General features: G+C 40.3%; 3 protein-coding genes across 9 annotated transcripts in view; 1 reads left to right on the top strand and 2 right to left on the bottom strand.

Annotated features, from left to right (window-relative positions):
* The window catches only part of LOC146521490 (ICOS ligand-like), a 230,323-nt gene that overhangs the window by 76,034 nt on the left and 139,806 nt on the right, over positions 1-14,483 (bottom strand). The window lies entirely within an intron of this gene.
* LOC146521491 (hepatitis A virus cellular receptor 2-like) overlaps positions 1-14,483 on the top strand; it is a 248,697-nt gene that overhangs the window by 111,583 nt on the left and 122,631 nt on the right. The window lies entirely within an intron of this gene.
* Positions 8,098-14,483, bottom strand: part of LOC146521496 (beta-1,4 N-acetylgalactosaminyltransferase 2-like) — a 33,768-nt gene continuing 27,382 nt past the window's right edge. The window contains exons 9-12 of one of the 4 annotated variants that reach the window (XM_085155006.1): positions 12,839-12,906; positions 12,512-12,655; positions 11,840-12,068; positions 8,098-11,753 (exon numbers count right to left, since the gene is read on the bottom strand). In XM_085155006.1, coding sequence (XP_085011132.1) covers positions 11,569-11,753; positions 11,840-12,068; positions 12,512-12,655; positions 12,839-12,906 — 626 coding nt within the window. In that variant the 3' untranslated portion in view covers positions 8,098-11,568. Of the gene's footprint in view, positions 11,754-11,839; positions 12,069-12,511; positions 12,656-12,838; positions 13,021-14,483 lie in introns of all 4 variants that reach the window. The other 3 variants (XM_085155007.1, XM_085155004.1, XM_085155005.1) reach the window with 3 other exon arrangements.

Raw genomic sequence — 14,483 nt, 5'->3', positions numbered from 1 at the left:
AAAGCCTTTGAATGAAAACAAACGTTGTTGTGACAGTGATGTACACTGTCTTGTTGGTATATATGTATCAATCTAATAAACTTAAACCTACACCATCCTCCCTATTCTGGTATTTTAACCAGTACTTAGCCGAAACCCAAAGACTGCTTGGTTGAGTTAACTTCCTGAACTATCTACAGGAAGTTAGATGGTGGAAACCTGAAATAAAGACAGAGAAGACTAGAGGTGAGACATGACCATTACTGAATATTAAAAATAATAAATGACAGATTTAGTGATATTTTCATAAACGATTTATTTACCACATCAATAAACAGCATGGCAGGGCAAAATATTTTTTCTAACATGGCAATCTTTAAAAAGTGAAAGGAGACAGAAAGACAGGTGAGAAAGGATAAAACTTAACTGACTTTTTGATGGCATTTTACACAAAGTACTAGTACAGTATCTAGAAAATGTGGGAAAATATTGGCATCATGTACAGTACTTTCTTCTGAAGAAATTATGTTGGGACCCTGAAAAAAACTTACTATGTACAATAATGGATTTCTATAAATCTGACATCAGATGAAAACTTTGGTTGTAAGATTCGGATAATTATTTGTTAAAAGCTAGACATTTTAAATGAGAATAAGAAAGAAAAGTATTTCTTTGTGCCCCCCTCTCCCTGTTAATGCTCTACCTGGCCCCATGGCAAAACTTTGCTAGACCCGCCCTAGAGAGAAGAAGAGGCAGCTGACAGCGTAAAGACACAGAATAACTCCAGCTTTTTGTCTTTTTTTTAATTGTAGCTGAAGTACGGGACAAATCGCGTTTATTTTCAGCTCAATACAAAACGCATAATATTAACTCTGAATACCAGGGGATTACGTTTTTTACTGGACGGTAGGCAACTCTACTAACTAACCATATGAATAAAATAAAGTTCACCAGTAACATCATAGCACCCACCCAACTGTATAGAAACTCTGTCATGCTAGCTAGTACACAGTACGGGTTGTTGTAACTGACTGTAAAAAGTTAGCACAACGAAAATAAACTACACCTAAACTTGGTTTATATCTGACCCAGATAGACTGCAGGCCATAACGTCTTAGCTAAAGCTCATTTCACCTGACAGTTGGACCGGTGGCCGCCTTGGGTCTCTCCACCTCCGCCTCCCCTTTCCCCCATCCACTTGCTGGCCTCCACCACTTGCTAATTTTACTGAATCTGTGAACGCTCCACCATAGCCACTACCAAACAACTGAGTTATTTTTACACGTCTGCCAGCATCTGTCCAATCCGCCACCGTTCACTGTTTACACGGTTACGAAAAAAGACAACAAAACATCGGCCCATTTAAAACTAAAAATTACCATCGGCCCACCGGGCAAATGCTCGGTATGCCCGATGGCCAGTGCCAGTAAAAAAAAAAGTTTGTCCACCAAAACACAACTTATTTTATATGCAATTTAAACTGTTTTCTCTTTGTTTTATATTTGTAGCACTTTGGCCAACATTGTTGGATGTAAAGTATGTTATAAACAGTGTTGGGACTAACGCGTTATTAAGTAACGCGTTACAGTAACTACGTTATTTTTGTGGTAACGAGCACGGTAACTAGTTATTATGCCAAAATCAGGAACGCGTTAGTCGTTACTGGGATTTAGATAGGGTCGTTACTCGTTACTTTGTGTGGTGGCTATTGCGGAGCTTCCACAGATTCAGTAACATTAGCAAGTGGTGGAGGAGGGAAAGGGGAGGCAGAAGGAAAAGAGACCCGAGGCGGCTGCCGGTCCAAGTGTGAACTGAACTTCAGGTAAGAAGTTATGACCTGCAGTCTATCTGGGTCAGATATAAACCAAGTTTAGGTGGAGTTTATTTTCGTTATTCTGACCTTTTCCGTACTGCCTACTAGCTAGCATGACGGAGTTTCTATACAGCTGGGTGGGTGCTATGATGTTAACAATGTTAAACTTTATTTTGTTCATAAGTTATTAGAGTTGCCAACCGTCCCGTCTGGTATTCAGAGAAAATATTGCGCGTTTCTTATTGAGGTGAAAAGGAACAGTTTGTCCCGTAATTCAGCTACAATGAAAAAGGCACAAAGCTGGAGTTATTCTGTGTCTTTGCTGCACAGCTGCCTCTTCTTCTTTCATTCTCCCCCCTCCCTCTCCTGTTTCTACTTCAATCATGAAAAGTGATCAATGATCAGCTGATCGGCTCTCTTGTTTGTTTATCGCCCACTTTGCGCCAGAAAGAGGAAACCAGTCGATGTCGCGTTAAACAACAGCAGCGCGTTTAAGCTTGATCAGCTGCTGTTAGAATTTATTTAATATTAATTTCTACTATCAGCTGATGTTTGCTGGAGCCACAGCTGCAAAAAAGCTGCTGGTCATGATATCAGTTTGGTTATCTGGTGAGAGGGAAACATGAAGATGAAACCAGGAGATGTCCTTACTGAATCATCAGAGCTGAACAGGTGATGGAGAAACAGGTTTACCTTTCAGGTGACATGAATGAGTTGAAGGGAAGTTATGAACTGTTTCTGAGAGACAAATAACACCAGGATCCTTTTTTAGGTAGCTGACAGCTGGTAACTGTGCAGGTGCGGATCTAGCAAAGTTTTGCCAGGGGGGGCAGGTAGGGCATTAACAGGGAGAGGTGGGCACAAGGAAATACTTTTCTTTCTTATTCTCATTTAAAATGCCTAGCTTTTAAAAAATAATTATCTGAGTCTTACAACAAACGATTGATATATTGATGCATATATACCGTGTACATCACTGTCACAACAGTGTTTGTTTTCATTCAAAGGCTTTATGATTTTTCCTATAATGGTGGGCCAGTCTCTAGTCAAAATGCCCGGGCCAATTTTTTGTCCCAGTCCAGTCCAGTATGCAGCTCATCTGCACTCTGGTGTTACCTACATCTTCCTATTCAGAAGGCAAGAGTTCTGAGTACAATCGAAAGCACCACGACTGCAGTTTTTGTGTTGGATGTAAAAGGCGCACATGACGCTGTGACGTAGGCTAGAATCATGGCAGCAGTCAATGACGGTCCAGGCTTGGGATTTCTCTCGTGGAAATATGCACATTATCTTTTCCTTTCTATTGGTAGGTGCACAGTGCACTTGTGGCAAGTAAGCAAGCTAGAAGACTGGCAAAGTTATGGAAACAACACATTAACCAGAGAATTCTGAGTAAAACCAAAGTTACTTTCCCTAGTAACTAGTTACTTTGAAAGTAACAAGTAACTTGAAGTAACTGAGTTACTTTTGATAGAAGTAACTAGTAATGTAACTAAGTTACTAATTTAAAGTAACTTACCCAACACTGCTCACTGCAGTACAAAGAAATGTAATGTAGCAAATGCACACTGGCTATCAGGGTATATTGTCTCTCTGCAGCTTTACACGTTTCCATTAAAGCTAGAATCTCTGCTGCTCAAGCAAATATGAAACATGTTAGTTGTCCTGCACAGATGACTTTCTCACTGTCTACTACAGTAAAACCTGTTTTAGTCTGTCCCTCTGCTGTTGTAAAACCCCGCCGACCCCATTAGGCACCCCCGTCCTCTGGTATCCACCAAGGCAAGGGAGCCCAGGCCCATCTAGACTGGGGCCTACGGCAGCAGCACCGCCAAGCCCCACAGGACCCGGGGCAGCCCACCCTACCCCACCGCAGAGGAAACTGTACCCACCCCAACATTCAATCATCTCCCAGACTACACAAGACAACAGACACCCAGGTTAAGTTTATTCTCTACCTCTCCTATGTGTCTCCCCCACCTGCAGAGTGGACTCCTGCAAGGATGGAACAACCTCCCTGCCAGTTGAAGAGCCCCCCAGTTAGGCTGATGCACAAGAGGCCCCCTGCGCCAGGGCTGAGCCCCCGTGCACCCACCCGCCCACAACCTCGGCGACACACCGACGAGGACCGAAGCCCCTAAGGCCCAGCCAGAGCCCCAGCACGGAGGCGAAGCACCCCCGAACCCCAAACCCCCACCCCTGCCCCGGATCCACTTAGGGGCAGCCAGGCCACCAGGCCAGTAACCTACGTCCGCCAGCACAGAACATCCTCCAGCCCTGCTGCACACAGCCACGAGGAGAACAACCTCTAAGAGCGACCAGAGCCACTAACCAGGATATGAACACAACCCCCGGGTTAAGCCCTCCAGGGATAACGTCTCTAGGGGTCCTCCAGCCCGTCCCAACCTCCACATCAACCACAATAGTTAAGGCGGGACCAAACCACGACCCCCTACCCGCGCTAGGTGATGGAGCCGATCAAAGGAGCCCAGAGGGATTGATCTAATGTGGTGGCAGAGGCTATATCGAGACTAATGTGATCTATTAGATAGTTTCTATATTGGCTAGAATTAAGATTATTTTTATTTTTCCAGTTCATGAGGACCGTTTTCTTGGCGATGCATAGGGCAGTAAAAACCATGTGGACTGTACTAGTTTCTGTAGTGACATCATCCAAATTTCCCAACAAGCATACTAAAGGGGAGATTGGAATTTTACATTTCAGACACTTTGATAATTCTTCACATATCTCGTGCCAAAACTTCTGCACTGGTGGACAGAACCAAAGAGCGTGGATGTAATTGTCTGGTGTATTGCCTTGACAGTGTGAGCAGTTGTTGGCGGATGTAAAGCCCATCTTGAACATTCGATGACCTGGAAAAAAAAATTACAGTCAGGATCTATATTGCTATCATACCCCAGTGTCCCAGTTTCAACATCCATTTGATTTGTTACTTGAAATCTGTCAGACATCTGACTTTATTATATATCTTATCCATACACCATCACCTTTAACAATACTTTGTCTAAGCCAAGTACCAACCAATTTGACAATTCATTGAAAGTATCATCGACCATCCCAATGCTTTGCCTTACATTTTATCAGCCGTATTTTTCTAATTCTGTCAGCTCTTTAATGACTAAGACCTTTGCCCTCTCCGGTGTTCCATTTAACTTAATGAATACCATACAATCTGATGTCCAGGTTGACTGTATTTTCTTCTGTTTTCTTAATAATCTTACTTGTCTTGATTGTCTTGCAATATCTGCGTTTTTCTTGATTAGGTGTTCATTAACATACACATTCGTTCCTTTCAACTTTCTTCCTTTCTTCAGTAGCTCTTTCTTCTGCTTCCTATTAACAAATCTTATAATAATGGCAGGTTTTTGATTCTTATTTTTCCTTGGAAGAGTATGGCATCCCTCAATGTCCTTACTATCGATTTCAATGCCTTTACTATTGAAAAAGGCCATTACCTGTTCTTCCAGGGAGCGCAACTCTTGCTCAGGCGGCTCCCCTCTCTCTTCTGCTGCTGCTCGTGCATATGTCTGGTGCTTGGTTTCCAGACCCGTTACTATTACATCTGTTATTCTCGAAAATATTGTTCCAACTATGCCACTCGTACTTCCAACATAGCAATCTTCTTGTCCTTTTCCTCACTTTGCCTTCTTAATTCTTTAATATCCTCAATTAAGTTGATTATCAGTTTTTGTTGTTTTGCAATGGTTGTAATTTCTTCTGACATAAAGTTCAAAGATTTCTTTATGTCCTCCAGTTCCTCCTCATTGACATTACTTCTTTTAGGCGGCATCTTCTAAATACATGTGCCCCTTTTTTACTGCAGCCTCAATTATTCCTGACACTTGCTAACTCTGGGCCTGCCTTTTCCTGTAGCTTCACTAGCAGTTTAGGCACACTATTGCCCCAATCAAATCAGTGAGCTGGGATGTTTTATTCTAAACATGAACTACTGTTACAGCAACAGACACGGACTACTGGTGTCCCACACAACAACTTAATGTCCACTATGTGAAGGAGCCGAACACATGCCTTCTCCTCTTGGTAACTGAGATAAACTGCTGGCATATTGGTTTTACATCTATACTGCCCAGTCTCTCCTGGTGGTCATGGCAACAGGTTATTCATGGTTTCATACAATTTTAGACTGTTGTGGGCCAAAGGTTAAAATGATGTGCTGGGAGTTTGCTGTTCTCGTCGGCTCAGATATTTGAAGTTTACTCAGCTACATTCTCGCCTGAAAATATGTTAAAAGTTTATTTTGCAACCCACAAAGAATAATAAGAGTAATATTAAAGCTAAGTAGCTGCAGTAGTAGTAGCCTTTGTCGGAAACTGGAATTGGCTGGGCCAATCTGGGATATGGTTTTTCAATTTTGTTGTTCGGGTGGAAAAATGGGAGAAATTTGGGAGCGGCACTGAAATTTGGGATTCTCCTGGAAAAATCGAAAGGGTTGGCATGTATGACCTAGGATAGCCTGTAACGTTATTATGACAGGCACATTTTATGAGTGAACTTGACTGTGCTGCTAAATATGTCGGTTAGTTTGTGACATTTAGAGGCTTCAGCATCTATGCCCGCAATTTTTTTCTCTTTCCTTCTCAGCCCCGCCTTTTCGTTTCCTTTTTTAACTTGCAGCCACGATTTGCATCGGTTCGTTCCACTGTCTCCTCCTACTCCATTTCTTCTTCTCCTTGCCTGATGGCCACAGCCAATGCAGCTGGCATCCAACTTAAAGGTACTGGAGTGTGAAAGAGATGGGGGGGGGGGGGGGGGGGGGGGCAGGTGTTGAAAGCATGCGTGGAGAGTGGTGGGAGTACCGGCCGTTCTGTTATTCCCTAGAATCCACAGATCCGGAGTCCGCCCCTGTCACCAAGTGCAACAAGAGTGTCTGACTCATGAGGCAATGGATGTGCATCTTTAACTGTGTAAAACATTGCATATGCACAGGTCACCATTTGGCTTGACAACCAAGACAAGAGGGGGTTGAGAATTCACTCTGGTACTTGTGGATTATCCCTGACTTTTTTATATACAGTTGACTTTTCTGATAATCAAAAAGTAATAGTAATATTAGAGAAAGACAACCTAAGTATATACAACCTGCTATTTTTAAATAATGTTCCATTTACTACAGGGAAAATGCTAACCAGGTCCTATGCAAAAAAGAAATTGATAATTTAACAATTGATTTACCAACTGAATTGTTAAATCAAATATACATTTTTTTGGTAATAAGTTGAGTTTCACTAGCTACAACCAGGCCTGACCTTTGTCACTTGATATGTTTGACCAAGTAAAGTTTTATATCCTGTTACATCTTCTGTAAAACAAAGCGTTTCACAATATGGCATGGTCCTACTTAGCCTCATTAGGTCTTGGATGACTTACTGTAATTGATGGAACCATGTATCCTGCTCTGTACCAGAAAAACCTGAGGGAGAATGTTCAGCTATCAGTTTATTACTGGAAGCTGAGTTTATTAGTTTTGTAGTTAATGCAGTTTTTGTGCACCAGGTGGACACCAATTGCATCAGAGCAGTGGTCCCCAACCGCCGGGCCTCGGACCGGTACCGGTCCGTGAGTCGTTTGGTACCGGGCCGCGAGAGTTGAGGCTCAGGTGTGAAATGTATGGTTTTCGGGGGTTTTATTGGTTTTCAGCGTTATTTTGTTATCGTTTTTATCGTTAACTCGGTTTTCCTGGTTCTTTTCACGTGTGTTATGAATAAATCTTCTTTTTTCCGGTACTAGTTTTATTTTGTTGTATTTATCCGTGACACCTTAAAGGCCGGTCCGTGAAAATATTGTCGGGCATAAAGCGGTCCGTGGCGCAAAAAAGGTTGGAGACCGCTGCATCAGAGTACTTTAAAACAGGAAGGTTAAGTTTATTGAAACTGTTGCAAACCAGGATGTTTTTAGATTATGGTTGTTAGAGCCAATCTATAGAGAAATATAGTTATTATGTTACATATTTGATTTTGTATAATGTGTTGTTAGAGAATATATGCTGCGAGTTTACTTTGTGTAGGGTAAAAAACATCACAGTGCATGTGTGGTAGCAGGTTAGAATGAGCTAGAACAGCAATGGAAATGTGCGCTGTAGCAGCAAATGTTTTTTTGACTGTGACATCATTTTTTTGTATGTACAAGTCAGAAATAAATCTGGACAGCTCACATTAAGAAGTGGAAAAATTATTTTTTCAAAGCTTGGGAGAGAAATTTGCCACTACAATGGTAATAAGAAAACCTGTCTTAAATCAAATATTAAAGTTGTTTGTTTAGCAAGTCCCACAGGTACTCGATTGGACTGAGATCTGGAAAAGGCTAAGTCAAGGATAGAGGCACAGACTGTCACGGGACACGTAAATTTCTGCTGAGTTCCACGTTCTACTCCTCTGCTGCCCCCACCATTCGGAGGGGACCAATACTCACTCGATTTTTGCTACTCAGCTCAATGATACCCAGATTTTTACCTACCCTCTCTAAGTATCACAGAATCCTTCTGCAAAGTAAGCTAAACTCCTCTCTTAACCTTTGTTCACTCCTGGATACGTATCATATCCAGGAGGGGCGCTGCTTCCTACTTATGGAATCAAATTACAAATTCTGGAATTCTCCAAATGGGTTTGGGGTTGACTTTAACTTGGCCCAGAGGTATTTCAAACGGTTGCCAGGTTGACAGACTTTCTCTGAAACAACTCTGATTCATATTAGGGAGTGTGCAGATAAAATTGTAAATACAAAACAAAAACGAATGAAACTGAACAAAAGTCCCCAAGCAAAGTAAAAGTGCAAAAATACATTTATTTATTGCACCAACAGTTCTTCACACAGCAGTATTGAAACAACAAAAATAATTTTAACAAGTTTACAATAGTCTATAAAACAACACTAAGAAATCTGTAAGGTTTTTGCATACCTATTTATAGATACCTCAAAACAACTGCTGGAGAGATGATAAAGAGGACATGGTCAGAAAAGAAACTGTAAACAACATTAAGTTAAGGTAACTGAAGCTCTTATCATATGTTAGCCTGTGATTGGTTGGGAATGGTTAATGGACGATGCTGACAGTCACCATTTCTGGGCGATCATGGCTCAAGAGTTGGCAGCTCGTCTTGTAATCGGACGGTTGCCGGTTCGAGCCCTGGCTGGAAAAGTCTCGGTCGTTGTGTCCTTGGGCAAGACACTTCACCCGTTACCTACTGGTGGTGGTCAGTGTGCCCCAGTGTGGCTGTGGCTACAATGTAGCTTGCCATCACCAGTGTGTGACTGGGTGGATGACTTAACGTGTAAAGCGCTTTGGGGTCCTTAGGGACTAAATAAAGCGCTATACAAATACAGGCCATTTACCATTGCTGCATTGTAACTCTCCTTAACATTGCTTTCACCTCGCCTCTGTCAGTGCACCCCAGGGCAGCTGTGGCCACAATGTAGCTTGCCATCACCTGTGTGTGAATGACTGAATGTTGTGTAAAGCAGTCTAAAGGTCCTTAGGGACTAAGTAAAGGGCTATACAAATACAGGCCATTTACCATTGCTTTCGTCCCTAGCAGGATGCCAAATATTCCACATATTTTGTTTGAAAGTGACCACAAGCACTTGCCATTTACTATTTAAACAGTACTAAAATTATGAAGAGTTCTTTTATTGTTCTGTTTTCTCCACTATTTCTTTTTCTTCAATATATCAATGCTTTTGTTGCTAGCAGATAGTCATAATCACCTATAGTTTGCATGGATCACACAAAAATTTACTATTTACTTTTTGAACATAAAAAATGAAAGCCAAAAATGTGTGACACAAATCAGAAATGGATAATGCTCACTTTCAAAGTTCAATATACTAGATTAACTAACCCTAACCTTATTAACAATAGCATAACAAATCAAACTTTCTATAGAATAATTAACCCTTTAAGACCTACCATAGAACCAAGTCCGCCAGACCTTTTATATATTATAATATATTATATTTTTACATGCTGTAGTGCCATTTTTGGGAGCATTTCAAGTTGCTATACATCAATACAACCATTATAGCCCAAATTATATATTATAATATGGATGCATTAAGTGCATAGTAATTGCATAAATTGCAAAAAAGTGCAATAAACTAGAAAAAATTGAAAATCGTTTTTGTTTTTTTAACATATATTTCTAGTTAAAGAAATTTAAGAGGCTTATCCCTCAAAACTGTAAATACAAAAAAGTTGCACAAAATAGTTTCCCACCACAGGAAATTTATTTTGAGTGTCTTCATAGTTTTATTTTTGAAATACACCAATTTTTATATACTGCAGGAAAAACGAAAATAAATATTATAGTTCAAATTTGCAAAAAAGCAGCATATGCATCAAAATAAACTATTTCCAGCAGTGTAATTTGAGTTCTAAGCATCCCAGAAATGATACAGGAAGTCATAAAATCAAAGATAACTTTTAAAAACACCAGTATAGGCTTATAAGGCCCTGAAGTTGAAAAAAAAAACTAAAATTCTGTGAAAACGACGTCACTTCCGGTTTCGGGCAGGTAATGGCGGACATGCGAAAGTTCGCGCTGACGTCTATTCCAACATAGGAAATGTTATGAACAAGTGATCGGATCGGCAAAGCGTGTTTCTGGAATATTATGTTTTTGTTGCTGCAAGTGCTTTTTATGCAGTTTTTGCAAAGCTATATGTGGTAGGAAACTGTGACCTAGGACAAGATGGCATAAGATTTAAGTACAACTCCTCCGGTATCATATGCAAAAAAAATTATTGCGCTAGCTTACGTGGTTGAAGTGTGTTGGGTTCAATATTGAGGAGGGATAGAGGAGGTAATCAACTTCCTAAATAACAACACTGGTCCGGCCGGGTGGAGTCAAACGATGATTTTAATGACACGCGTGGGAAGACGGCCACTGTACGCAGACAGCGCCGATCCCCGACTTACAGAGCATAAGCAGGTGTTTTATACCTTTCAGGGCTTAAATTTACTGACGCCCCCTAAAACGTCACTCAGATACAGTTCATACATAGGTTTCAAAACCACAATGACTTAACACAGTTTAAAAATAACATTTTCTCCATCTCCACAGCAGATGTTTCCTGTCAACATTCTGACTTTCACTTCCCGTCTGGAAAACCAAATTGTTCCTCTGTTTGCAGAGACAATTTTAGAGTTACAAGCAAACATGATTAACCTCTCACCTATAAATAAGATAAAGTCTACTGTGTGAGTGTATGTGGCTCGACCTCACACGAACTTTTAAACTTTTCCACCAGACAGAAGGCCAGCACGTACACATTTCAGATTATAACAAACATTCAAAAGCATTTAAGATTATAGATTCAACTCAACAGTTTAGAGTGGTTATAACTGCACCTGTAATTAAGGCTAATCGGGTACCAATATGTTTAAACATCTGAATACAATATCAATACTGCAGATTATGTTATTAATGCAGTGGTAATGGGGATGATTATTAACAATAGCAGTAAAATAATTTCTAATCCCCCACAAGTGTTACCGGGATTTTAAAATAGTCATGCAAAACAGAGCGTGCCCGCTCCGACCGGCTTTAAAGGGTTAAGAAATCAAATCAGGAACAATAAAACCCAACAGAAAACCACAAAATAGCTATATTCACTTATAATTCCAAGCTCTGTCAATTCTGGAACAATGACAAAACAATAAAAATGAAAGATAAGAAAATGTTCAGATGAATTGCAACATGTATGACAACAACTGACCCTTATGTTCGTTTATAGTCTTCTATCCATATCTAATGCACTTAAGGTAGTTTTTGAAAAAGTGAAGCTGCAGTTTGAATTCTGCATCATTTCTTCCAGGGTGTCTGAATTTGTAGTAGGAGTTTGTGCCTGATATACGTTGATGGTCAATTGTCACATCACCACATGAGGCAACCATCAAAGAGCCCAGGCCATCCATGAAGAACTCTAGAGTCATAAAGAGAGATTTGCCATTTGACAAAAAAAATCATACTGCAATTTTCAATGTAAACTGTTTTGAGATCTGGACTTACCTGAATGCGCTACTCGCTGGAGCTTTGCGTCAAATCTCACCCTCTGCATGGCATCTGTACGAGCCAGGAAGAAGTTGACCACTCCACTGGCCAAATGGCATTGTGGGTAACTAGGAAGGGAATGGAATTTCCCACCAGACTTCCTGTAGAGGCAGCCACCTTCGTTTTCATCTCCTTCCTCATACAGAATAGAAAAGTGAAACTTGTTTCCTTTCACTGACCCACCAACCTAATTAGAGAAAAACCAAACAACTCATTATAAAGTCAACCCTAAACAGATGTAACAGATGTTCAAAACTGGTGATTGAGAAGAATAATCTTAAATTACTTTTGAAAACAAAAGACCATCTCAGTTTGTTACATACTCAGCTCTCTTCCTCTTTCCCCCTTCCTTTTTAACTCATTAAGTGTACGATATCACCCATGAAAATACCATCGCAACCCCTTCACCCTAATTCTTGAATCTTGAAAATAATTTTTCTTTGTGTCAGTTAGAATTGTTAGTTTTTGCCACCTGATACAAAAACCTAGGTGAACAACAAAGGCTGCATATTCTAAAAGTACAACGTTAGGGTCATCAGCCTACTACTGTAGCTGTTACAGTTCTATTTAAACAAGTTTGTTTAAGTTAAAACAAACTGAACGATCCAACACAAGCTATTTTATCCTTACCAAATCTAGTTCTGGGACTGCCTCCATCACCTCCACGAGTTTCTCTATCTTTGTCTTCTCAGAAAACAAAAAGTCGTCATCCACCCACAATAAGTACTTGGTGGTAACCTGCGACACAGCCAGATTTCTGCCTGCAAACCAGCCCTGAGGGGAAAAAAAACATCCTGAATTCATATATCGGAATGGTACCTGGTTTGACTGAAATTGTACTTGATAAATCTTCCATAAATTGAATTGACAATTGCATATCTTATATTCTATAAATGTAATTTTAGTCCAAAATATTGCTAAATACTCATAAATCATGAAATTATTGCATGTGCATACCTGTGCTGGAGGCATGATGTAATGCTGGATGTTTTCTCCAGTAACGCTCTCTGGTTCTAAGCTGTCATCTGCAATAATCACTTTTATGTTACTATAGAATTTCCGGATGCTATCCAACAACACCCTCAGTTGTTTGTAGCGCAGGAAGGTCTTTGTGACAATGGTAACTTGAGAGCTGATATCTAACAAACAGAAGTATACAGAGAATATTGTTTTAAAAGATGGATTGCTAGTAATGGCACAGAGTAGCATTAGATTTCTGCATCATTCAAACTAAATTAAATGTGCATTCCTTCTAATAACCAGCAGTGGGTGCATTCTCTGGTTTAAAAAAAAATCTAATGTATTGAACAGTGTTGGGGAGTATATGTACCAGCGTTACGTATTTAATAATACTAATAATAATAATAATTTAATATTTGGTCAATGAAGAAAAAAACCACAATGGTCAAAGAAATAACTTTAATCTGACAAAAGTAATAATACATAAAAATTCTATAAATATTAACCAATGAAAGTCAGGCCCTGCTTTTCAACCTGTCATGATCCTGTGTCATTTTGACCCAGCGGTTTGTGTTTCCTTTGGATTTCAACTTGTGTTTTGTGTTAATTCTGATTTTGTATTAGTTTAGGGTTGAACCTGGAGTTGAGTGTTTTATCAGGCCTACCTGTGTCTGTCCTCTTTGCTCTGTTCGTGTCCCTGTGTTTGTGTTGTAAAACAGTCTGTGTGTTTCCTGTTTTACTTTGAAGGTCTGTGTCTCGTCTGGTGAACTAGGTTCAGCTGTGTTCCCCTCCTGTGTGCCATTCCCTCATTACCTTCTGTGTATTTATAGTGTGTTTCTGCCTGTGTTCCTCGTTGCGTCGTCTGTGTTTCTCAGTAAATCCTCTGTGTGACTCTGTGTTAATTCAGTGTTTCTCCGCGTCTCTCTGCCCAGCCTTCTTCATCTGCCATCTCTGTATATTTCCCAGTGTCCTTATGTTTTCAGGTTTGTTTGTTAGTTTTTCCCAGTTTAGGTTTATGTTCAGTTCTGCTCTCACCTTTGTTATTTTCACTGTAAATAAAGCTCCACTCGCATCTCCACTGCCATCTGCATCTCTGATTCTCATTCATTCAACCACACGACTGCTGCCCCAGCCGTGACACAACCATGCTTCAAGTGAATTACTTAAAAAATAAATGCATGAAGCAGGCCTGGACAAAAATGATGGTACCCCTAGAAAAGAATGGAAATAATGTGACCAAAGGGGCATGTTAATCCAAGGTGTGACCACTAATCAGCATCACAGGTGTCTATAATCTTGTAATCAGTCAGTGGGCCGATATATAGGACTCCAGGTAATCACTGTGTTGTTTGGTGACATGGTGTGTTCCACACTCCACATGGACCAGAGGACGCAAAAGAAAGATTTGTCTCAGGAGATTAGAAAGATAATCATAGACAAGCATGTTAAAGGTAAATGATATAAGACCATCTCTGAGCAGCTAGATGTTCCTGTGACTACAGGTGCACATGTTATTCAGAAATGTAAGATCCATGGGACCGTAGCCAACCTCCCTGGATGTGGCCGCAGGAGAAAATTGATGACAGATCAAAGAGATAATCCAAATGGTAACAAAAAAGCCCAGAAAGACTTCTAAAGAGAT

The sequence above is a fragment of the Neolamprologus multifasciatus genome, chromosome 3 (genome assembly GCF_963576455.1).
Source record: "Neolamprologus multifasciatus chromosome 3, fNeoMul1.2, whole genome shotgun sequence".
Classification (NCBI taxonomy): Eukaryota; Metazoa; Chordata; class Actinopteri; order Cichliformes; family Cichlidae; genus Neolamprologus; species Neolamprologus multifasciatus.
Note: the sequence above shows the minus strand (reverse complement) of the source record. Positions and strands in the feature narration are given on the sequence as shown.